Source organism: Vidua macroura, chromosome 18, assembly GCF_024509145.1.
Source record: "Vidua macroura isolate BioBank_ID:100142 chromosome 18, ASM2450914v1, whole genome shotgun sequence".
NCBI classification, from domain to species: Eukaryota; Metazoa; Chordata; class Aves; order Passeriformes; family Viduidae; genus Vidua; species Vidua macroura.
In genome coordinates, this window is record NC_071588.1 from 12675272 (window position 1) to 12700610 (window position 25339).

General features: G+C 57.9%; 1 protein-coding gene and 1 non-coding gene across 5 annotated transcripts; both read right to left on the bottom strand.

Annotated features, from left to right (window-relative positions):
* Positions 1–671: 671 nt before the first annotated feature.
* Positions 672–24712, bottom strand: AP1B1 (adaptor related protein complex 1 subunit beta 1). 4 transcript variants are annotated; one of them, XM_053994130.1, is made up of 24 exons: positions 24662–24712; positions 19619–19736; positions 18420–18482; positions 17466–17571; positions 14860–14995; positions 13239–13484; positions 12303–12493; positions 11655–11876; positions 10539–10659; positions 10222–10317; positions 9393–9508; positions 8591–8756; positions 7641–7739; positions 6602–6861; positions 6012–6213; positions 5163–5183; positions 4873–4902; positions 4605–4754; positions 4313–4458; positions 3696–3825; positions 3325–3409; positions 2996–3082; positions 2578–2732; positions 672–1584 (listed from the first exon to the last, which is right to left on the bottom strand). In XM_053994130.1, exons 3-24 carry the CDS (start codon positions 18454–18456, stop codon positions 1510–1512), a joined length of 2877 nt encoding a protein of 958 aa, XP_053850105.1. In that variant the 5' UTR covers positions 18457–18482; positions 19619–19736; positions 24662–24712; the 3' UTR covers positions 672–1509. The 4 variants fall into 4 exon arrangements, with proteins under 4 accessions (XP_053850105.1, XP_053850104.1, XP_053850106.1 ...); XM_053994129.1 differs by lacking the exon at positions 24662–24712 and having other exon boundaries at positions 19619–19778; XM_053994131.1 differs by lacking the exons at positions 5163–5183; positions 24662–24712 and having other exon boundaries at positions 19619–19778.
* LOC128816603 (small nucleolar RNA SNORD125) lies at positions 4114–4218 on the bottom strand. Its single transcript, XR_008439966.1, has one exon. It is a non-coding gene; the product is annotated as a small nucleolar RNA SNORD125 (small nucleolar RNA).
* Positions 24713–25339: the final 627 nt, after the last annotated feature.

The window sequence follows — 25339 nt, forward strand, 5'->3', positions numbered from 1 at the left end:
AGCCCTCCAGAGGGTGACCCTGGAGCCCAAAGTGCCCCGTGGCCAGGGACCTGCACCTCAGGGCTGCTGGCCCAGGGGGACACGGCAGGTTGTGGGGCACCAGGAAGGTCCAGACCTGCTGGTGGTGACCACGCTGCCGTGACTCGGGGTTCCAAAGCAGGGTGTGCACTGTGGTCCCTGGACACCTGCTCTGGCAGTGTGGTGCTGGTGGCCCTTGGGGTGTCCCAGAGCAGCACCAGTGATTTGTGCCTTGTCACAGAGCAGGGCTCGGTGCTGCTGCTCATCACCCACCCCACAGGGACCAGCAGCACCTCTGGGGACCCCACGCTTGTCCCCAGCCCCAGGAGTGGCTCGGGGCACCCAGACTGGGCACCATGGATCCCTGAGAGGCTCCAGGAGCGGAGCCATGAGCTCTCCAGGCCCATCCTGTCCCCAGGGGGTGACTGGCCCCGTGTCCCTGGTCCCAGGCCCAGCCCTGCCCATCTGCTGTGTCAGGCCTTGCCGTGCCAGAGGCCAGGGGGCCACTGGCCCCAGCGAGGGCTTATCTGGCCCTGCAGTGCTGGCAGGAAGCTCCCAGGATCCTGCTTCCCTCGGGGTCACCGGGCCATGGCCTCCCCGGCAGCGTCCCCGTGGGCTGGTGTCACCTTTATTCAACATTTCCTTCAAACCAGTGAACATTACAATATATTTATCTTTCATATATTAGAGATTTCCTGCTTCGAGGGAGGGGGGGGACCCATGGCTTGATCTGGGGGGAAAAGGAGCAGTGGGACCCCCCCAGGGGAGCACTCAAGGGTGCAGGGGGGGAGCAGAGGGAGCCGTGGGGCTGGGCTGGGGGAGAGGGGACGCTCAGAGCCCTCCTGGCCCCGTGGCAGGGGCTGGAGGGGGCTGGAAAAGCCCTTTTTAACCTGCACCTTAAGTACAGCCTCAAATCTGGGATCCTCCAGCCCTTCTGGGAGCTTTGGGAAGGGCTCCCATGAGAAGGAGATCCTCTGTGAAGGGCTCACCCACAGCTCTGCTGAACCAGGGCACAAAATCAGGGAGAGCCAAAGCTGTTTCCCACCTGCTCCAGCCCCAAATCCCAGGGCTCCAGGGGGATCTGGAGCCAGAGCCACCTAATCCCACGGCACTCTGGGCCCCCCCAGCCACTATTCCCAGGGTTTGGAATGCTGAACCCACCACCAGACAGCGCTCCATGAGAGCCAGGAGCAGGAGCTGGGGCTTTTGGGAGCCACAGAGTGAAACTGGGATCTGGAGGGAGCAGCACCAGCGAGGAGGACACAGCATCACTCACACATGGATTGCTGCAGGGATGCAGGGACTGGGGACAGCCCCCCTGCCCCCTCTGCTCCCCCCAACCCCGCCAGGACAGGGAGAATCCCAGGGGCTGGGTCCCGGGCAGGAAGGAAAGGGGACATGCACACGGATCCGGCCCTGCTCCCTCGGGCGGGAAAGGGAGGGGAGAGGAGGAGGAGGAGGAGGAGGAGGAGGAGGGGCTGCAGCAGCACCTCAGTTCTTCAGGATGGTCTCGTAGGCTTGGTAGATGTACTGGGACACCTCTGGTGCTCGGCATTTCAGGGATAACTGTGGGGAGAGAGGGAAGAGCCGGGTCATGGTATCCCACCCCACGCTGGAGAGCCACCAGCCCCAAAGCAGAGCCCTGCATGCTGCAGCACCCTCCCACGGGGCAGTCCAGCTCCTGATTTCAGCTGAAAAAAGGTTATTACACCCCTGCAAGCCCTCCCAGGGCAGAGCCAGCCACATGCAGCACAGGCAGGGAACAGGCAGGGGCAACACTGCAGCTTTCGGGATTGGATTCAGAGCCTGGCGCTCCAGGGTGAAGGGTTCCCCAAAAACATCCTCCTCTCTAAAGAGGAACGAGCCCCTTCAGGTGTTTGCTTAAATATTACATCATTCCAAATCAATTAGCTCCTCAAGCAGGGAAAGCTCATGGAGAATCCTCTGGGATAAGGATTTTCAGCTATCCTCATCCCCAGTGAAACTAGGAGGGCGATGGGGACATCTCAACCCTCCGAAACGTCCCCCTCCTTGTGCCAGCCCTGCTGGGAAGGAGAGGCAGGAGGCACCAGGAGGCTGGCAGGGCAGGGAAAAACATCGGGGGAGGGAGGAATATCCAGGCAGCAGCCAGGGAGAGCCCAAAGCCAGGGAAAAACCAATCTCTAACCTCCAAATCCTGCAAGAGCGGGCAGGCCGGCGAGGGCGGGCGGCGGGGACGGAGACACAGAGAGAGGAGTCAGGGTGACACAGCTCGTCCCACCCCAAAGGCTGCCAGGGAGGTGGGGAGGGGACAGGGGGAGCAGGACATCGGGACGGCTCATGGATGAGGTGTGGATAGATCCCTGCTCAGGGAATGCTCCGAGGACAGGGTTTCATGGAGCTGGCTGGGTTGGGACCCCTCTGTGTCCTTCAGCTGTCCCCACAGAGGCAGTGTCACCCTCCCCACGAGAGAGGGACAGCGGGGCTGGCACCAGAGCCACCAGCAGCCGGGGAGGTCCCACAGCAGGGATGTGCCCCCCAGCCCCGGGGGGTTGGGAGCAGGCAGGGGATGGGATGTACCGTGAAGCTGGGATTGCTGGGCTGGATCCGCAGCTCTGCCAGCACCCAGATGCCGTTGGTGAGCTTCAGGGACTGGTAGAGCATGTCCTGCCCCTCCACGTTCCTCTTGGCAATGGTGAAGATGTTGCTGCCTTGGAGTTTGCTGCTCACAGCATCTGGGATGGGAGAGAGAGGCTGAGGGGCTGGGCTGACCCCCTGCTCCCCTTGGACCTGCTCCTGCCCCATCTCCTCCCCTCCTTGTCATGGAGGAGGCTTAGATTGGATATTAGGGAATTAGGGGAAATTTCTTCATGGAAAGGATGGCACAGCTGCCCAGGGCAGTGCTGGAGGGATTTAACAGCCATGTGGATGTGGCACCTGGGGACAGGGTTAGTTAAGCGTGACCCAAGCCAGGTCCTTCCGAGGGGGTGGGACCCACCTGCGCCGAGGGAACAGTCTTTGATCTGGAACTGGGTCTCGTTCTCGTTGGGAATGTCCTTCCAAGTGGCCAGGAACATCTGCCTCTCTGCAGGGAGGGAGGACACCAGCACTGAGGGAGCTGCCAGAGTGGCCACCACCAAGGGTGACACAGCAGGGGTGACATGGCAGCCAAGGCATGTCACCCTGACACCTGCTCCAGCAGGCTCAGGGCAGCCACCTGCTTTTGGGGGCTCACCCAGTGCGATCAAGAAGGTTCCAGGGGCTGGGATGGCACCTAGGGACAGGTGACAGAGCACACCTTGCTGAAGCCATGGTCACCCAACTCACCCATCTTGCCGTCCTCCACGAACAGGATGTGCAGGGGGTACAGGGTGCTGAAGTAGAAGACATCAATGTTGTTCTTCACTGCCACCTGGGGTGAAAGGACACAGGGATTTCAACACCTCCGACCCACAGCAGGCTTCCAAAATGTCCCATCCCATCCCAAAATGTCCCATCCCATCATGCTCCATCCCATCCCAAAATGTCCCACCCATCCCATCCCGAAGTGTCCTATTCCATCCCCATCCCCCTCCCCCTGGAGCCAGGTGTCACTGCAACAAGCACCTGGCTCCTGCTGTCACACCTCCCTCTGGATTTCTCCAAGGGACCTGCCCCGTCCCCAGCTCCCCAGGAAGGGACAGCCCCATGTTCCCCACCTGGAGGTTGTTGAGGGGCTCCATCTTCATGACGGAGCCCACGGTGTTGAGGGGCAGGGAGATCTCCACGGACTGGTTGGGAGCCAGAGGTGCATGCACCTGCAGAGGAGCGGCTGGGGCCAGGCCGAAGCTGGGGGACACCAGGGAGGGCAGGGAGTCAGGGTGGGGACAGCAGGGGATGGCACAAGGCGCTGTCCATCCAAGCCTGGCGCTCCCTGCCTTCCTCCACAGGCATCCCAGGAATCACCTTGCTGCCCCTGCACTGTCCAGGACGGGGCTGGTTCCTGCCCTGCCCACCCTGGGGTAACCCCAAATCTCCCCCTTCCTCCTCCACCCGTGTGCAGCATTGCCTCAGTGCCTCTGAGGGAAAAGGAAGCATCGGTTCCTCAGGACAACCAAGAGGACAATGGTCAGACCCTGAGGAACAGCCTCTTCAGCCAACTTCTTAGAGGCTTTGGTTTGGTGCTCATCACCACCACTGCCATCAGAGAGAGAAGAGTCATCACCAGAGGCTGTTCCCAGCCCTTAGAGCTCCTTCCTCACGCCCTTTTCCACACAAAACTGCTCTGGGCAGCGTCCCCATGGGTCCCAGGTGACCCAGCCCAGGTGGGACTCACCTGTTGCGGTTGAACTGGATGGCAAAGTCAGACATGACCTGCAGGGCTTTGTTGGTCAGCACGAGGTCCATGGAGATGGAGCCCACCTGGCGGCTGAAGGTGCCAGAGATCTCCAGCCCCTTGGCTTTCATGGCAGGGAGCCAGACCTGGGCCAGGAGACAAGAAACCCTTGGGGTGTCACCCAAAGCAGAGCCTCTGGTGCTCCCCCACCTCCTCCAGAGGGGCTCTGCTGTGGGGGGTGGGCATGGGGGTCTGTGCCCCCCTTAACCCCGAGCTTGGCTGCCCCACTCACCGTTTTGGGGGCCACATAGGATCCTGAGAGGGTCCCCACCCCACCGGTGAGGTCGAAGAGGTCGCCCAGGCCGCTGCCAAGGGGTGCCCCCACATTTGTGGGCGCCGTGGTGCTGGGAGCTGGTGTGAAGCTGCCACCGCCGCCACCCATCTGCGGGGACAAGGGAGGGGTTACGGGGGCACCACGGGGAGGGGGACAGGAGGAGGAAGAGGAGGAAGAGGAGGAGGATGCAGAGAATGAGAGGGTTTGGGTGTGAGGGCACACTCACAGCAGGGCTGCCTCCCACATCGCTGCGCAGCTGCAAGAGAAGAAAGGGGCATCAGCAGGGACAGGGCTGAGGGCAGGGGACAGGGGTCCCCAGAATGTCCCCTCTGGACACTCCCTGGAAGCAGCAGTGTGGGGCAGCAAGGGCCTGGAGTCAGGATGCTCCAGTGGTCCCAGACCAGGAGCTGTGAGGGGCCATGGCTGTCCCCAGAGGGAAGTGAGGTGTCACTGGGGCTTGGGGGGAGCAGGGGCAGCGAGGGGTGGGCACGGGGCTGGGCAGAGGGTGATCCATACCCCTTCCGACTCGTCCCCCATCTCCAAGCAGAAGCAGGCAAGGTGGAGAGAAGAGCCAGCCACATGCAGAGAGAAGCCAGGAGAGAAGAGACAAAAAGAGAGAGAAGAGAAGGGGAGGAGAGGACAGAGGTTAGTCCTGACACATCTGTCCGTCTGTCCATGGCTGTCCTGGAGCCAGGGGACAGAGCCAGACCTCATTCCCAGCCCATCACCAATCCCCGGGAGCCACAAGGTGCCAGAGCAGCACTTGCAGAGTCACAAAACAGGAAAGGCAACGATGCTGCCTCCCCTTGGGATGAACCTGCTGGATTTCATGAGTCATGGAGGGAACTCCAAACTCTGTTCCTTCAGGGAGCCTGGCCCATCTCCAGCACCCACAGGGCAGGTTTCCCACACAGGGAGAGGTTTCCATCCCACCTCACCCCGAGGCCAAGCCACTGCTTGACCTGCATTCCCAGGAGGGCACGCTGTCACCTCCACATCTCCTGGCACAGGGGACACCCCACAGGCCAGGAGTGGCCACATCCTGGCCCAGCTCTGCAGCAGTTTGGGGGTCAGAGAGGGGTCCCCAAGAGCAGCCACTCCTGCAGCACAGCACATGGAGGGGGAGCATCCACACCAACGGAGAGAAAAGGCACTGGGAAGTGGTGGGTGGGACCCCTCCAGTGGATCATGGCAGGATAAATGAGGGTGCCGTGCCCTCTGTCCTCACCCACTGCAGGAAAGGGCCAGCCCAGATGTCCCCAGGCTGACAAGTCTGTCCTATCCCAGGACAGCCCAGACCAGAGCCAGCATCAAGCCCAGCAGGATGCCAGTGGGATAGCCTGGAATCAGGGAGCTGGGACGTACCAGGCTGTCCAAGCCACCCCCGAGGAGGTCCACGGCGCCCATCTGCACGGAGGAGGTGGCCATGGGTGGCCCGCTCACTGGGGGGCCCAGGTCCAGGTTGAGCAGGTCCCCCAGCAGGTCCCCCTGGGTGGGGATGACAGAGGGCTGATCTGCTGATGGCCCCCCCGACGGGGCTGTGTCCGGGCTCTCAGCACTCTCACTCCTGAAGGGAATGATGGGAGAGGGTGAGGAGCTCCAGCTGGGACAGGAGGTCCCACTGCAGACAGGAACTGGCCCAGTTGAACCCACCATCCCATCCTGGCTCCCAACACTTCAATGGCAAAGAAGACCCCCTCCCAACACATTCCCATAGAGATCACTGGGAATCACTTGAGAATCTCTACAATCCCAGTGGAGATCACTTCCACTGGGATCACTCCTTCAGCTTTTTAAGGCCAGGGTTGAAGCCACAGAGCCCTGCTGTTACAGAACCTCCCTTGGGGATGGGGGCTCAGCTCTGAGCCCAGCGGCCCCACAGCAGCCCCACATCCAACCCCTCCATCCACAGCCCTGGAAATCCCAGCACGGGGTGGGGGCACGGGAATACTCACGAGCCTGTCCGTGGGGGCAAGCTCTTGTGCACGACGCCCCTGCTGCCCTCCACGAAGGCGCTGGGGGGTTTGTGGTACACCGAGGCCAGGGTCCCGATGTAGCAGATGAGCTCGTCCAGCAGCGTGGGCTCGATCAGATCCGTCTCCTCCGAGATCAGCGGCTTCTCGGCCAGCACCACCTCCTTGGCGGCCACGGGGTCCGTGGAGAGCAGGCGCCAGTAGATGTACCCACGATCCCGCAGGTCGGGGTTGTCCGAGTCCTTTGGGAAGCCATTGGGAAGCTGCAGCTGCTACGCAGCTGCTCGGAGCAACTGCAGCTACTATGGAGCTGCTCAGAGCAACTGCACCTACTGTGGAGCTACTCAGAGCAACTGCAGCTACTACAGAGCGGCTCGGAGCAACTGCAGTTACTGCGGAGCTGCTTTCCCCATCTAAGCCTTGCCTGGAGGGATCACAGGGATCAAAGAGGCCACAAGGTGCCTCCTGAGCCATGTGAGTGTCCACACTCTCCAGGCTTTCAACTGCCAGCATTCCCAGAGGGACCTGGGACAAGGGATGGAGGGACAGGACAGAGGGAATGGCCTCCCTGTGCTTTTGAGTTGTGTTAATAAGTCTTTGAGGAATTTTTGTGGAATAGCGTTGTGGTGATTGATTGGTTGAGAGGCGGAGTTATGGGTGTTGTTGAAATGGTTAGGGGGAGTTATGGATTTGAGAAAACTGGTGGGTCGTTTGTTGGTGTTTGAAAGGGATGGATGGGAGATTGGGAAGGAATTGTTCCCTGGCAGGGTGGGCAGCCCTGGCACAGGGTGCCCAGAGCAGCTGTGGCTGCCCCTGGATCCCTGGTAGTGCCCGAGGCCAGGTTGGATGGGGCTTGGAGCAACCTGGGACAGTGGAAGGTGTCCCTGAAAGCTGGAACAAGAGGATCTTTAAGGTTCCTCCCAACCCCAACCATTCTGAACTAAGCTCCAATTATCTGCTGTCACATTCCCACTTCCCGGGGGATGGGAAGCCCTGGGAAGCTCTCCCAGGTGGGACCCACCTGTGTGGCCAAGCTCAGCACCTGCTGCACCAACTCCTGTGTCTCCGTGGGCTTCTTCAGGAACAGCTTCACAATGGCTGTCAGCAGCTGCAGCTGGACCTGTGGGGGCAGACAGGGACAGACAGATAGACAGGTCACACTGGGTTTTTACAGGAACACATGGATTTCCCCCGGGACCTAACCCAAACCTGCCTTTCAAGGGACCAAAGGCACGGTGGCCATGTCAGTGGCAGTGACACCTGTCAGGGCACCTCACCTGGCCCCTTCCCAGCCCATCTCCACACCCTCAGACACAGGCTGACCCCAACATTATGGGGCAGGATCTTGGGAGCAGGTTACATGGCCCCACAGGGCACAGGCCAGAGCATCCTCTGACTTCCACATGGATAAGCAGCAGGAATTCCCCTCCCAGCCTCTCAGGGAGTCTGGATCTCTGGCTTTGCTACTAAGCATTTGTAGACTTTGCCCTGTTCACTGTCACTTGGTTACAGGGTGTTTTGCAGAGTTTTCCAGAGTTGGAAACTCTCCAAAATTCCACAGGCAAACCCTCTGGCCTCAGTTGCCCTGGGCAACAGGGCAGGCACTGCTCCCTCTGCTCATTTTCTAGCTCCAAAGGGATCCTGTGCTGGCACAGTGGGATAACCAGGTCACTGCCTGGTGCCAACCATGAAATAGGGAAGGCACTTGGGACAACGCCATGGTGGCACTTCACAGAACCATGGAACAGCTTGGGCTGGAAGGGACCTCAAATCCCATCTCATTCCCCCTTTTGCCCTGGGCAGGAGCACTTTCCACTCTGCCAGGTTACCCCAAGCCTGGACCACATCCTACACCCAAACCTGCCCCAAGCACCTGCACGAGCAATCCCTTCAGAGCAGATTGTCCCCTGCTCCACCTAGCAGGAGCTCTGTGGCAGTGTCACCCTGAGCCAGCAGGTCCCCCTGGCACACCTGGGTGCTCTCATCATGGAAGCCCTCCAGGAAGCTCTCCAGCAGCTCGTCGGCGTTGTCGATGCGCTCGGCGTATTCCCCCACGATCCAGATCATGGCAGCCCTGGCCTCGGGCTCATCCAGGGAATCCAGGTTCTCGCAGAGCGTGGCGATCACGCTCTCGTACCTTCCCGAGGGGAGGACAAAGAGCAGGAGAAAGCTCACCAAGAGCAGGAGACCCAAATCCTGATCCACCCAAACTCCAGAGCACGTCCCACTGCCCACAGCAGAGCTGTGGCCGAGGGCACCCTGCCTGGGGCTGGCCCCTGGCCCCATGGGCAGTGCCCACACTGATCCTAGAGCACATTCCCTGCTCCTGAATGAACCCGGAGCTATTCCTGCAGAGCTCTGCTCGTTACCTATTCAGTTCATTAGTATTTATTACCACTATTAGTCCCCGACTTCCTGATTACAGAGTTGCCTATTCATCCTGGCTCAGCTGGAACATTCCCTCCCCTCCCCTCTCCTCCTGCTGCCCTTGTTCCAGCATCAGGAGCTGGACTGAGAGCCAGGAACAGTTTCTGCTGACACAAGGGACCTGCACATCCCTGGCAGCTCCTCTCCATTTCAGTGCCTGGATCTGGGACTGCCACCATCCTGGCACTGGGGACAAAAAACCCCAAAGCCACCTGTGCTGGGGAGAGGCTCCGGGGGCTTCATCCCACCAAGAGTTTGTGGCCCCCCAAGCACAGAGTGAAGGGAAGAGCTCATGTAGGGTCGGGAGCATCCCGGAGGAGCCGCATCCCAGGGAATCCCCACGCACTTGTTGGGGTACTTGCGGAAGATGTCCTTGATGACCACGATGGCCTCCTGCACCACGTAGTTGACCTTGGTCTGGATGAGGTCCAGCAGGGTGCTGACACAGCGCTCGGCCGATTGCTGCCGGAGGGACTCGGTCACACAGGGACAGCCCCCCCCCTCACATCCCAAACCCACCACTGCCTCTTATCCCCCCCCAGATCTAACCCACAGCAGAAGGGGGGACACTGAGTGTGGTCTGCCCTTCACATCCTGGTGTGGCTCCTCCTCATCCTCTCTGCACATTCCCACAGGCTCCTCTCTCGCCATGGGAAGTGTTCCAACCATGCAGAGACACCTTTCCAGGGAAGGTTTTAATAATCCCCTTTGGAAAATTATCCCCACAGGGAAGCAAAGCCTTCGAGTAGCCCCTCAAGAAGGGATGGATTCCCTTCCAGCCCCTCAGGAAGGGATTGGCTCCTTGCCAGCCTCTTGCAAAATGACTGGGACCCTCCCAGCCCCCAGGAAGGGATCAGCTCCCTCTCAGCCCCTCAGGGAGGGGATCAGCTCCCTTGCTGTCCCACTCTGGTCCCCAACAAGCCACTGGTATCACCCACTGCATTCCTGGCCCTGTTCTAGGCAGGGATCCCAAAGCAGCTCCAGTTGCAAAGGATAAAGGGATGGAAAACCCTCCTGGCACCCCACTGATCCCTGTGGAACAACCATGGCTCATCCCCACGCCTGGGAAGGCTCCAACTTGCAAATTCCTGGGATGAGATGGTCATAATGTGCTGGAAAGTGCCACCCTGCCCACCCACCGGTGCCACAAGGCCCCGCCGTGTCCCAGCCCTCACCTCCACCTTGATGGCACAGCGGCCGATGGCTCTCACCGCCTTCCTGACAAAATCCACATCCACCTCTGTGGCGTACTCCTTCAGCTCTGCCAGCACCTGAGGGGTGGCACAGCACAGTGAGAGCCTGGCAGCAAGGCACAGACACCAGGAGAAGGGGGCACAGCACAGTGAGAGCCTGGCAGCAAGGCACAGGCACCAGGAGAGCGGGGCAGTGACCCAGCACGAGCAGGCAGGGTGGGACAGCCGCTCCCGGCCGCATCCCGCAGAGCTGGGGCTGGCACCGGGGTAGCCCTGGGTGGCCCAGCCCAGCTCCTGACCTGAGCTATGTTGGCCTGGGAGGCCAGGCGGATCATGATGTCCAGTTTCTCCAGTTTGACATAGATGGGGTCGTTGTACTTGACAAAGAACACCTTCATCTCGTGCTTCAGGATCTCGGGCCTGGGAGCAAGATACAGCAAGAGACAGCGTTAGGGGGGACAGGCACTCACTTCCACCCCAATCCCAAAGTTTTGGGGGCCTATTCGATGCCAAGGAGTCCAAGTCACCGTGGTTATCCCCCAGGATTCTGTCCCTTGGCTCCCCTTTGCTGGCAGGTAGGGGACAGAGCACAACCTTGTTACAAGCACAGGCCAGACGTGAGGCAACGGGGGACGTTTGTCCTGCCAAGGCTGGAAGGGACGTTTTAGTGGGAGCAGGGACACAAATCCAGACCCCAGGGCTAGGCTGGACCTTTCTCACCAGCTCACCCTCTCTCAAAGCTGAGAAAGAGCTAGGCCAGGTCCAGCTCCAAGCTGCCTTCCACATTCCCACTCCCAGGGACACTAATTGCTTTCCACTTCTCCCAGAAATTGCTGCTATTTTTAAGAGGCAACCATGGTGCTGACTGGGAGGAGAACAAATCATCTGACTGGGCTGGGGCTCTCCAGCTGCCACTCCTGCTCCAGGCACACGTGTGGGGCCTCAGCCACCTCCAGGATTTTAGATCAGCAAAGGGACAAAAGGACTCTGAGCACTTGTTCAAAGAGGACAACTGTGGAGAAAGCAGCTGGCAGCACAAAAATCCTTCCTTAGACACGGAGTGACTACTCCAAAGTCTCAAAGCTTTTGGCTTTGCCATCCTTTGCTGCCCCAAATAAAGAATAAATTAAACTAAAGGATACATTAAACTGGAGATCCCAGCTTAGCTCCCTGCTCATTCCCTCACCTAACTGATTCAAGGCCAGGCTGGACAAGCCTTGGAGCAACCTGGTCTCGTGGAAGGCATCCACTAAATGAGCTTTAAGATCCCTCCCAACCAAACCATTCCATAATTCCATGACTCTCCTTGGATTTTAAATAACAGAGAAGAAAAGACCCTACAGGATGTGCTGTGGCACTGCTGCAGTCAGAGGGATGAAGCACCCGTGGCTAAGAGGGGACACCTGGACACCCACCTCTTCTGCACGATGAGGTTGATGTTGCGGAGGGCCACGTACTGCAGCTCGGGCTCTGCAGACAGCAGAGTGACCAGTGGTGGGGCCAGCTTCTTCAGGAGAGTGCCATAATAATCCAGGTCCTTGGACAGCATCTCCATGAACTTCATCAGCACCTTGACAGCCGACAGCACCACGGCAGAGTTGGCGTGGGACAGCCGCGGTGTCACCCGCTCGCAGATGCTGCCGGGGCGAGGAGGAAGGAAAGGAAATGATCCCAGCCCTTCCTCCTGCTGAAAAACTCCTGCCAGCATGGAGGAAGGACTTGCAGGAAAGCTGAGCGGTGCTTGGGACCTTCCCAAAGAGGCTGAGCTGGCTCCTGAATGCCCCAGTGAAGGTTATTCCCCAGGCCCTGCAGAACCCTCTGGCAATGACCCCATTTTGGTGCTCCCCGGTTCCCATTGTCACCTGCAGCCACATTTTAAGCAGCTCAAGGAGCTCAATCCCGGTGCCAGGGCTCGCTACGGGACCAGGGCAGGCTCCAGATGGCCATGCCCAAGGCACAGGTCCAGCAGATGCCCGCTGTCCCACCTCCTGCAGCAGGGTCAGGAGGATGAAGACTCTCCTCAGAGGAGAAGGGGCAGTGCCAAGCCGTGCCTGTCCCCTCACCTCTGTGCTTCCCGGTCATCCTTGGGCATGTAGTTTGCCAGGCAGTCCAGGATGAAGATCTGGCCCCACTCAGTGCACTCGTTGAGGGCCGTGAGCAGCTTGTTGATGGACTGGGGGTTGAGGTCCAGGAGGTTGCTGCTGGGATGAGACTCCGCTATTTCCGACAGCGCCGCCACCGCATTGGCCACCACCTGCCAGGGGGGACAGGACACGGATTGGTGACACCAAATGTGGTGTGAGGGGAGGAGCTGCCTCCTCGCTGCGAACCCCTCACATCCCACCTACATCTGGGCTCCAGCTTCTCCCTCCCCACAGCAGATCTGAGGGGGATGGATAAGCCATCCCCACCAGCACGCTCCCACCGCCCACATCACGTCTCCAATGGCTCCCACGTGTTCCATGGAATCAGCCTTGGCTTCCTGCCCAGTTCCCTTCCCCAGGCAGCTCCCAGGAGCCCCAGAGCTTTCCACACAGCTCCTGGGCTCAACTCTACACCCAGGGTAAGACTGGAAAAGCAGGAAAGGCTGTGGGAAGAGAAACCCTGGGGAAAGGCAGTTTTAAAGTTCCCCATGCCTGCGGAAAAGGAGGGAAGCCAAAGCCCAGCTGCCAGGAAAACCAGAGGCAAAAGCCACTGCTCTGTGGTACCAGAACCAAGCAGCAGCTTCCCTCTGCCCTGAGCCAGATGGAGCAGCCTCCTTCCCACTGGGAACAGAGGAATAACACACAGCCACGGGATAGGAGAAACCTTCTGTCCAGGAGACAGTGTTATGGGGCAGGGAACACAGCCTGCAGTCCCGAGAAGCAAAAACTCCCCAAAAATGGTTCATTAACACCAAGAAGAGAATGTGGGAGGAAAGGAGTTGGGCGCGAACATGATGGGAGAGCAGTGACTGCCATTTGGATGAAGAGGAGGTGAAGAAGGCAAAAAGCAATCACCATGGGGTTGGAATCTGAGATGAGATCCTTGAGGGTGTCCAGGAAGCCCTGGTCCTCCACCAGCTGGGCGTTGATGTCGTGCAGCTTGGCCACGCAGACGGCGGCCGTCTTGCGCACGTAGGGGTCCTCGTCCTTGAGGCACTTGCGCAGGGGCTCGCACAGGTACTCCGTGATCTTGTCCACGCGGATGCAGCCCATGGTCCGCACAGCCAGAGCCCGGATCAGCGGGTTCGGGTCCTCACAGTCCTGCAGGGAGGAGAGGAGAGGAGAGGTTGGATATCCTGGGCTCCTCAGGTATCTCCAGGGGGTGAAACATAAACTTTAAGGGATTTAGAGATTTTAGAGGAGCTAAGATTTTAGTTAGAGATAAGCCTTACTAGAGTTAATTAAAATAAATGAGTAGTCCTTGATGAAGTTAAGAGTTAGTAGTTAACTAATAATTGATTGCTTGTCAACACAATGTTAGTTAGCTGGGTTTGTAATGAGGAATATAGAAACTGACAAATGGCTTTTAGGAACATAAGACAATTGTGGGTCTCCTCTGTTCTGAAACCAATTGAAGACAAGGAATGGGAGTTCTACCAAGGTTCATTTCTCCTATTTGCATTGAAAAGGTAGAAAGGGCAGAATGAGGAAGGCTTCATTTACTTCCTCATTTTGGGACCCCTCCCCATGAAAGGGACCACCGACCCATTTCAAGGAACAAACTGCGCATGCTTAACAGCTTTGGGAATGATTAGCATAGGAAGCGAGGAATGGGATGTACCAAGATGATGAATATGTATTTGTATTTTGGGTATTCAATCCTTGTGTGGATAAAAGGACTCTGTAATCATTTGAAAGGTGCAGTGTGTATTTGGGAGCTATCCCACACGCTGCCCGGCGTCGCAATGAACATACACTTTCTAACTTTAAACTGTTAGAGAGTTTTTGTCCGTCACAGTTGGATATCGGTACTAGATCAATATCCACATTTCTTTAATAAATCAGGGCTTCAGGTCCTCCAGGAGGATTTGGGTTAAAATCTGGAGGTTTTCATGTTCTGTTCTTGAGAACAAGTCACCCAAGAGAAGCTTCTCTCTTGTCCTGCACTCACTGAGTTCCAACACCACCAATTCTCATGCCCAGAACTCCTCAATCCATCCAGGAATCTCATGTCCTCATCACTTACACCAGGTACCTAAACCAATCTGATGTTGGAAATGCATATTGACATTATTACATGGGTTTATCCTCCCTGAAAAGCCCGAACTCCCTCTAAGGCCCACCAGGCCTTTTCACTGAGTGATTTGGCAATATCCTGGTTCCTAACACACTCTTCAGTTCCCAGCTCCAACGGGAAGATCACGAGGGATTTCTCAGCCCATAAAGTCACATGGCAGCTCTCGATCACGGGAGCTGCCCACACCCCTGACAGAGCAAGTGGCACAGGACAGCTGCCAAAAACTGAGTTTCTGCATTACTGGACAAATTCAATCAGTTTTCTAGAGCTTGAAGAGCCCCTCCTCCAGAAGGGAGAGGCTTTGGAAAGCTGCCCACGCTCCCTGATGTGCAGCTCGGCGCCGTGAGGTGGCACGTGGTGTCCCCTGTGGCCCCGGGACAAGGAGCCCTGTCCCCTCACCTTCACAAAGGTGTTCACAGCCATGATGGCCATGTCTGGCTGGCTCTTGGCATAGTTCATCAGGTAGAGGTAGACCAGCTTCTTCAGCTCCAGGTTGTCTGTCTGCATGCAGTTCACCACGTCCGGGAAGAGAGCGCTGGAACACAGAGAGCTCAGTGAAGGCAGGACACGGCCACGCTGCCCACGGGACCCCCTTCCCACGGATAACCTGCCCCCAAAGCCAGGAGAACGCAGCTCTCTCCTAGGAGGAAAGGCTAGGGGTGCTCACCTGGAGAGGAGAAGGCTCCAGGGAGAGCTCAGAGCCCCTTGCAGGGCCTAAAGGGGCTCCAGGAGAGCTGGAGAGGGACTGGAGACAAGGGATGGAGGGACAGGACACAGGGAATGGCTTCCCACTGCCAGAGGGCAGGGATGGATGGGATATAGGGAAGGAATTGTTCCCTGGCAGGGTGGGCAGGCCCTGGCACAGGGTGCCCAGAGCAGCTGTGGCTGCCCCTGGATCCCTGGCAGTGCCCAAGGCCAGGCTGGACAGGGCTGGGAGCAGCCTGGGACAGTGGAAGGTGTCCCTGCTATGGCAGGGGGGTTGGATTAGGTGGGCTTTAAGGACCTTTTCCCACCCAAACCATTCCATGATTCAATGATTCCATGACCTGAGCCCACCCTGCAGCAGACATGGCTGAAATGCCCACCCCCAGTGGATTTTTTTAATGGATCTGTATCAAAACCAGTCCTTGATGGATCAAAATTGAGCTTTCCCACATGGCTCTGCTGCATCCCTGCTCCAGGGCACATCCACTGCCCTGGGAGAAGGTGCTGGACAATTCTCTCAGGCACAGGGTGGGGTTGTTGAGGTGTCCTCTGCAGGACCAGGAGCTGGACTGGATGACTCTTGTGGATCTCTTTCAACTCAGGATATTCCAGGATTTTATGCAGCATCACAGGATGGTGCCAAAAGGAAGAGCCCCACTGCCCTGGGTGAGTCTGGAGCACCAGGATACTCTGCTGGGATGGAGGGCAATGCAGTGGGATCTGCCTGCACAGAGCTGGGGCTTCCCCTTCCCGAACATCCTGGGATGAGCAGTGGGGTACCAGAGATGCTGTTTCATCCAAAGACAGACCAATTAGACAATTAAACCACCTCAGGGGAGGCAATCAAGATCCCAGGCCTAACACAGAGGTTATTCCACCCTGACAGATGTCCCAAGGCTCCTGGAAGCTTCTCCACCTCCTCAAACCCAGCCAGCCCTGACAGGATCAAACCCAGAGCCCCCTAAATCCAGGGAACTGGGTTTTGCAAAGTTGATCCCCACCTGGACTGGTCTCACCCCTGGCTAAACCTTTTGGGCTTTGCTGGCACCTCCTGGGGAGCAGTGAACTCAGCAAACTGCTTCCCTGCAGCCTGAAACAGGCACACACCAAAAAAAATGGGCTGACACAGCCACAGGATCATGGAATGGGTTGGGAATCATGGAATCTTTAAGCTTATCAAGTTCCACCCCCTGCTATGGGCAGGGACACCTTCTACTGTCCCAGGCTGCTCCAAGCCCTGTCCCAATCTGGCCTTGGGCACTGCCAGGGATCCAGGGGCAGCCACAGCTGCTCTGGGCACCCTGTGCCAGGGCCTGCCCACCCTCCCATGGAACAATTCCTGCCCAATATCCCATCTAAATCCCTTTTAGTTTAAAGCCATTCTCCTTTGGCCTGTAAAAAGCTGTGCTCCCTCTTTTTTTAAGCCTCTTCAAGTACTGGAAGCCCCTGCCATTCCCATGTGATTTCCACAGTGGTCCCAAGACAGACACTCCCTGCTGCTCTGGGAGCCAGGGATGCCCCAGTTCTCCCAACCCCGAATGTGTTTTCCCTCCATTTACTCTCAAATGCACCATGAAAATCAAATTGCTGATGCTGCCTGTGCTGGGACAGGTCCATGCAGGAAAAGGCACGGAAGGAGCCACGTGCAGCTCAGCCAGATGGAAAAAGGGAAGCAGGAACAGCAGCAGCTGTTGACCTTTTGGACTGGGGAGGCTGCAAAGGGTTTATCAGCATCCAGGCACCGCCACCAACCCTCCGAGGGGGTCCTGCTTGTTTTTAGTAACACACAAAGGAAGTGGGAATAATCCCAACAAACTGATCTGGCAGCCAGACCAATCCTCTTTTAGCCAGATTACAGCAAAAGCCAGGAGAGCCCCCACCTGCCAGGTGGCCACGTGGACACAAACTGCACTCCAGGAGGTAGAGCTGCAGCCAGGAGTGTACCAGGGTGAATCCCGAGGGGAAAGCAGCATGGAAACCCCCTTGGAAGCAACAGGGGGAAAAGAGAACCCAAAATCCAGCTGGGTTTGGCTTGGGCACAAGGGAGAACAGCATGAAGGAGAAGTTAAGGGTAAATTTCAGGAAAAGGTTCTTCCCCAGAGGGTGCTGGCACTGCCCAGGCTCCCCAGGGAATGGGCACGGCCCCGAGGCCGCCAAAGCTCCAGGAGCCTTTGGACAGCGCTGCCAGGGATGCCCAGGGTGGGGTTGTTGGGGGTCTGGGCAGGGACAGGGGCTGGGCTGGGTGATCCTGTGGGTCCCTTCCCACTCAGGACATTCCAGGCTGCAGCCCCAGCACACACCTGACGTCCTTGCCCACAGTCATGGACGCGATCACCTTCTTCACAGCCTCCTTCTTCTTCTCCTTCTTGTCACTGTTCAGCTCAGCCTTCAGCTCAAATATCTCCCCTGGAAAAATGGGAAAAGTGGCAGCTCAGAGATTAGTGGAAGGGGTCCCCCACCCCTCTGCTGGGTGAGCACAGCTCCCTCCTGCTGTGTGACAGGGTTCCTTTGCCACCCCTGAAAAGAGGGATTTACCTTCCCAAACACCTCCCCGAGGCTGGGGCTGCTCTGGGGGCTCAGCTCTCACCCATGGGAATGGAAAATATTCACCTCCTGCTGAATCCTTGCAGCTCCTCCAGCCCCACAGTGATGGGAGATGCTGCAGGAGCCAGAAGCACCCCAGGGGCACTGGATGGGGTCATCCAGAGGCTATTTCTGGCTGTGGGGGGGTTATCACAGCCCCATGAGGCCCTACCCTTCCCAGGGATGATGGCAGGTGGATTTTGGGCACTGCTCCTCGAGGCTGTACGAAGAAGGGTGGCTCCCAAATCCCCCCCAGCCCAGGGCACCACCTCGTGCCCTCCTGAAGCCACGCTGAGCTCCTTACTCCCCTCTGGGCTGGCAGATTGAAGAGGAAGATGCCACATGGCTTCTCTCCACATTAATTCCTTGGTCTGGAGAGTGCTTAAGGCCCCGAGCGCTGCCCAGGGGAGCTCCTGAGCTGCTAAAGCCGATCACCAGCTGCCACCAGCCCTGGCTGGGGTCAGGGGGCTGGGGAGAAGGTGTCCTGACCCCACAGCAGCCCAGGAGCTGCTCCAGAGCGAGGAGCAGGGTGGGGTGTCAGCAACAGCATCTCACATGGACTCAGGGCATTCCCACAGGAGCTTCCCAACCCTCCCCACCTGGTTTATACAGGAGTAAGAACCAGCTGGTGATTTTGGGATGAACTGTGATATTCCTGCTTCTTCCCTTACCTTTCTTGGTGGTGGTGAAGTACTTGGAGTCCGTCATGGTGGTCTCCAGCCAGCAGCACGGCCCTGGAGGAGAGGCAGAGCACAGAGGTTCAGGGCTGATAATTTCCTTGCAGGGATTGTTATGGAGAGCTCCAGAAAGGAAAAACACCAGGAGAGGGAGAGAGTTTGGGATCTCATGGGAAGAGTCACAAGGAGAAGCCCAATCCCTAAGGGAGGGTGAGCACCTCGCAGCTCTGTGATGATGGGGAATCAGGTGGTTCTCCAAAGAGGATGTGGAGGAGGAAAGGAATCACTGAAGATTCCAGGGCTGCAGCCCTGACTTTGCTCATCCCATCCTGCACAGAGCCAGGCAGAAGGGGCTCAGTGATCTCCCCTGGATTAGCCTCTCCTCAACCAAAAAATGCTTTCTTAAGGAAAACTCACACCCAGCCCTCCCTCTCACCTACTGGGAGCAGCTCTGGGCTGGGGACAGGAACTGAGCCAAACCCAACGGGACAGCACGGCCCAGGGGCACAGATCTGCCAGATCAAAGGGAGCCTCTTCCACAAACCAGCCCTGCTCCAGCAGGGCTGCTTTAGATTCCAAGAGTGTGAGGTTTCAGGCCAGCACTTGAGGCTCCATTATACAATTCAGGCAGTTTAGGGCAGATTTAGGGCTTGGCAGGCTGAGGAAGGAGATGTGCAGCCCTTCAGAAAGGTCAGTGGGGATATGGCTTTTATTGCTGGTTTTCCCATCTTTCCTTCAACAGGGAAAGAACCAAGAGGCTTGTCCTTGAAAGCCTGCAGTGGCCTTGCTGTTTTGGAGGGGCAGGAATACAGGAAGCAAAGCCAAGTGAAAAAAAAAAAAAAAAGAGAGAGATTAAAAAAAGAGCTTGCGGATGGGTTTAAAATGCAAATGAGCATCTTGAAAGCCAAACGCAGCAGGAGCACAGAGGAACTGTGTCCTCTGTTCCCTGTCCAAGCAGGAGAGGGATCCCCAGCAGGGATAAAAAGAAAATCTGGATGAAATCTGGGGGTTGAGCACGCTGGGCAGAGCACACAGCTTGGCAGAGAAGGAGAGGGAAGGAGTTTGCGTGGGTTTGGGGCTGCTCTGGGGGCTGGCAGCATGATCCTGGTGCTATTCCAGAGGGAGAAGCCTGGCACCACACTCCCACAGCCCTGCCCCTCGTGAGACAGGACGCTCCTCCCTGCCTCAGTTACCTGGGATTGATTCAGAGCCTTTTTTATCCCACTAAGTCGATGGCTCTCCAGGGAACAGCGGGAGCTCCGGGCTGCGCCACAGCTCTCTGCACCTCACTGCAGATCCCGTCCTGCCAGACTGGGAGGAAGGAAGGAAGGAAGGCAAGGATTCGCTGCAGTCCCTCCGATTCCAGGACCTGGCTCACACTCAGCCCTGCTCTGCAGAAGTGCCTGGAAAGCAAACCTGAAGCTGAGCAGGGAATTTGTGCAGGCAGCTCGCAGACATGAATCACACTGGCCGCTTCCCTGCAGCTCCCTGCTCCCCCGGAGCCAGGGAAAGCACAGCCTGTGGCCTTCCCATCCACAACCCCACTGAAAAAAACCCCACTGATTTCAGAGGCTGAGACATCCACCCATTCCCCCACTCCTTTAAGCCCTGCAGCAACCCCAAGAAAGAAAGCAGCTCCTCCAGCTCAGGAATGAAGGCACAGCCCTCGCTCCTCACTCCAACACAACCTTCCCCAGGGCAGGAGGCACCCCAGGGCCCGGAGCAGGGTGATGAGGGGACCCAAACCCCAGTGCTCAGCACCCTGCACCCTGTGTGTCCCCCAGGCTGTGCCAGGGTGACAAGGCAGGGCTGGCTGCCAGCCGCAGGTGAATTCCCACAGCTCAGCCCTTGGGCAGGGGCCAGCGCTGCTGCCTGGCTCTGCTTTTAAGGATGCAGAGCTGGGAGAAGGTGTTTGCTCCCTCAGCTCCAGCAATTCCCACCCAGCTCCTTTCCACACTGATGTCCCAGTGAGAGGCTGAGTGGAGCAGCTCCCCACTCACAAAAAGCAAGCAGCAAAGCAAAGGGTACCGACCACCCCTGACCTTGTGGTGGCTCAGATTTTGCCCCATCTTCACACCAAACTTGTTTTAAGCTGGTCTGGCAAACAGGATTCAAGGAGTTAAGTGTCCCTAAGGATTTGGAAGCTGCTGGAGAGGAGCACCCAGAGCCCCCCCATAACCAGTTTGGGCTCCTCAGGACTGGTTTTGGGACAGGTTTTGGCAGTGGCACAAACCCAAAGCCTTTTATCCCCGATTTTATTCACTCCAGGGGACTCAAATCCACAGCTCCACACACACCAGAGCACTGCTGCTCTACTGAGCCTCTCAAGCCCCCAGCTCAGGGACATGGCAGAGCTCAGCCACCCCATTTTTCCCATTGCCAAGCCAGCACCTCCCAAATTCAGCTACCTTGGGAAAACAAGAGGCTCCTAAACCCAAAATACAACAACAAAGACATCACTGGGCTTCCCACCGAGTGCTGCCAGGGGGGTCCTGGGAATGACACTAATGCCAAATGAGCCATTGCTGGTGCCACTCATTTCTACTTATGGAGAGTGCAGGAAAATTCATTTCTTCTGCTACTTTTACTACCCTGTTTTAGGATAATTCCTCCATCCTTGAAGGCTGAGATGCTGCTGACCAAAGACTTTCACCATGGAATGGTTTGGCTGGGAAGGGACCTTAAAGCCCATCCAGCCCCATCCCCTGCCAGGACAGGGACATCTTGGGCACTGCCAGGGATCCAGGGGCAGCCACAGCTGCTCTAGAAATTCCATCCCAGACCCTCACCTCTCTCCCAGGGAACAATTCCCTCCCAATCTCCCATCCATCCCTGCCCTCTGGCACTGGGAAGCCATTCCCTGTCTCCTGTCCCTCCATCCCTTGTCCCCAGTCCCTCTCTAGCTCTCCTGGAGCCCCTTTAGGCCCTGCAAGGGGCTCTGAGCTCTCCCTGGAGCCTTCTCCTCTCCAGGTGAGCATCCCCAGCTCTCCCAGCCTGGCTCCTGCCCTTGGAGCATCTCTGATGCCTCCTCTGGTCTCACTTTCAGCTTCCACCAGCACAGACCCAGGGCTGGGATGCAGCCCTTAACCTGTGCCCAAGACATCCCAAATCCCTGCTTATCCCAGCCCACCACAGCTCCCAGGTCCTTCGTGACCCTCTGACAGCCCAGCCCAGCCCAGGAATTCTCTGATCTGCCCAGCCTGCCCCAGGTCTTGGAGGGGATGGAGGAAAGGGAAAGGGAAAGGGAAAGGGAAAGGGAAAGGGAAAGGGAAAGGGAAAGTTCATCCCTGCACACACATTCCTGCTGCTCAGGGGGGACAGGCTGGCACCCAAAGCCAGGGAGAGCAGAAAGGAGCAGAACTCCAAGGACAAGCTCCTAGGAAAGGGCTCACCTGGAAAACAGAGGGGCAGCTGGAGGTTAGTGGGGAAAGGCAACTCCCACAAGCAAACACCTCAGCTGGCATGAAGCACCTGAGGGCCAAGGTGGCACAATTAGGGAAATTAAGGAAAACTAAAAAATTAATGGGTAACTGGAGCCATGGGGAATCATGCAACTGTTCCCTGCTGGTGTGAGGCAGCTCCAGGGCACTGCAGAGGCCAGGCAGGGGTGAGGTGGTGAAGGCACCCTGTGGGAATTAGTAAAGGCAAGAAGGCTTCCAGAAAGCTGTAAAAGCAGCCCCCAGAAACAGAAAGAACAAAAAACTTAGAGCTAAGTTGTAGTTACAAAGTCTGAAAGGAGAAAAGTTATAATAGAACAGCAAGCAAGGGCATGAAACAATAGCTTAAGTCTTAAGCTTGGCTAAGATAGACCTTAAGTCTACAAGAAAATATGCTTAGCAAGATAGCAGAAGGTTTTAGACTTAATAATAATGTCCTGTGTATTATCAATAGAAAGAAGACAAGCAAACACTGTGTGAAACAAGTATATGTGTACTTTTAGTAATTAGCTAGAATAATTATCTATAAACTTTAGCAGTATGCTATTAGCTAAAAGTTTTTTAAATATTCTGCAACAAAGAAATCTTCAGCTGCTACTAGCTGCACATAAGCTTTACCATCTTCCTATTGTCTCAACCATGTAATAAAGCTAATACTACAAATAAAACTCATGAAATGCACACCAATAGCCCCATGAATGAAAAAGAAAATTAAAATAAGCACACCAACACAGCTCTGAGCACATCCCTGCCCCATGGACAAACCCCAGGAGCTGCCACAAGCACTAGCCAAGGGAGAGAAACACCCCAGGGTGCAAGAAGAGAACCAGAGGTGGAGGATACACAGCCCAGCAGCTCCAGAGCCTCGTGCTGACCCCTGTTCTTTCCCTCCTTACTCACAGCAGTGTTTCCCATCCTACAGCCATGGGCCCAGCTCCCACCCCTGTGCCCATCCCACATCCCACAGCTCCCATCCCTGTGCCCATCCCACAGCTCCCATCCCTGTGCCCATCCCACCTCTGCCACAAACCCTCCCAGCTGCCCCTCACACTTTCCCAGTAAGATATTTTTCCTCTCTCTGGCCTAACTGGAGCCAGTCTTTGCTCCAGCTCAGGGCTGTGATTCTGCTGCATCCCACCCAGGACCATCCACATCCTCTCACCAATCTGCTTCTGACCAACCCATGGGCATCCCAAAAGGCTCCATCCCCATCAAACAAGGGATAACTCGAATAACTCAGGGGTAGGAGCCAAACTCACTGTGCCATCAGCAGGTGCCCAAAGCAAACCCAAAAAACCCTTGGCAGATCCAAAGCAGTGGCACCAGCAAGCAATACATCCCACCAACCAATAATTGGGGAATAAACTCAAGGAAAAAGCAAAAAGGACAATGCTGAGGCGTCCCCTGCAGCACACACTGCCAGGATCCCACGGCCACAGAGCCCAAAGCACCATGCTCTGTGAGCTGGGAGCATTTTTAATCACCTTGAACAGGGATGGCACCCACAGGGGCTCCCCCCAAACTCCAGCTGAGCGTCCTCAGGGACACCAAGGACTTTGTCCTGGCCGCAGCATCAGGTTCCCGTGGCAGAGGGGATGTTCTCCTCCTGGGAAAGCCAGGTTCTGCAGGGTGGACACCTCCTGCCATGGAATTCCCAGCCTGGCTTGATCCAAGCAAGGCCCAACACCTCTGGAAAGCCCCTTGGGGTGCCAAAGCCTGTTCAGCCTGGCGGTCTGACCCCACAAATGGGTGTGGGAGCCACAAACCACATCAGTCCAGCTGCTCATCCAAGGCTTATCCCATTTTCTGTCACCCCAGGAGAGAGCAGACGCAGAACCCCCCTGAGCCCCCAGTGCTGCAGGGATGGGACCCCTGACAGGTGCCAAAACTCCACACAAAACACCTGCAACAACAACAGCAACACCTCCAACACGGCTCCTTCAGGCTGGAGCTGTCTCACAGCTCCTTTTTACCCACTCTGGGGCTTTTCCCCCCCAAAATCTCCATGGAGGAGGCAGCGGGCACAGGATACCAGCCCAGCTGCCTCCCTGTCTGCTCCAAGCCCAGTTCCCAGCATATTCCATGCGGAGCCAAGGCCTTTCCCTACAGATGTGCCACGACCCGAGGGGGTGAAGGGCTCACCCCGCGTCCCCCAGCCCTTCCAGGGGCCCTGTCCCCAGCGCGGTGCCCGTCGGGGCTCTGGCCGCGGCCAGGACGCGGTGCCCGGGGCGATCCCTGCGGGATGGAGCCGGGAGGGCAGCGCTGGGACACGGAGCTGCCGCGGGGCGCGGGGACAGGCGGGACACGGGACACGGCCCGGGGCGGGCTGGGGGCTGGGGGGACCCCCGTGTGCCCCAGCCGGGCGGGGGAGGGGGACACAGCCCGGAATGAGGCGGGGACCGTGGGGACACGGCCCGGAATGAGGCGGGGACCGTGGGGACACGGCCCGGAATGAGGGGGGGACCGTGGGGACACAGCCCGGAATGAGGCGGGGACCGTGGGGACACAGTTCGGGACACGGGGTCAGAACAGAGACACAGCCCGGGAACACGGCCCGGGGCGAGGCGGAGGCCGAGCCAGGGGACACAGCGGGGTCACAGCGGGGACACCGCCGGTCCCAGAGGGGCACAGCTCAGGTCGGGGGGCAGGAGGGGCCCGAGCCCCGGCGGGGAGCCCGTCCCGGGGGCGCACGGGCAGAGCTCGGGGGAAGCGCCCGGGGCAGGACCGGCTGCGGGACGCGGCTCTGCCCCGGCCCGGTCCGTACCTGCCCTGCCCGGCCCGGCCCGGCCCGGTCCGTACCTGCTGCCGCCGCCGCCGCCGCCACCGGAACTGAGGAGCGGGGAGCGCTTCCGGGGCGGGGCGGGGCCTCCGCGGGTGGGCGGGGAAATGGGCGGGGTCACGGTGGGCGGGGCGGGAGCGGGAATGGGGGAACCGGGATGGGGACAGGGAATGGGGATAGGGAACGGGAACAGGGAATGGGAATGGGGGATAGGGAACGGGAACAGGGAATGGGAACGGGGGATAGGGAACGGGAACAGGGAATGGGAATGGGGGATAGGGAACGGGATCAGGGAATGGGAACGGGGGATAGGGAACGGGAACAGGGAATGGGAACGGGGGATAGGGAACGGGATCAGGGAATGGGAACGGGGGATAGGGAACGGGAACAGGGAATGGGAACGGGGGATAGGGAACGGGATCAGGGAATGGGAATGGGGGATAGGGAACGGGATCAGGGAATGGGAACGGGGGATAGGGAACGGGAACAGGGAATGGGAACGGGGGATAGGGAACGGGATCAGGGAATGGGAACGGGGGATAGGGAACGGGAACAGGGAATGGGAACGGGGGATAGGGATGGGAACAGGGAATGGGAACAGGGGGCAGGGATGGGGATAGGGACATGGGATGAGGACATGGGACAGGTACATGGGATGGGAAAGGGGGATAGGGGATTAGGACATGTGATGGGGATAG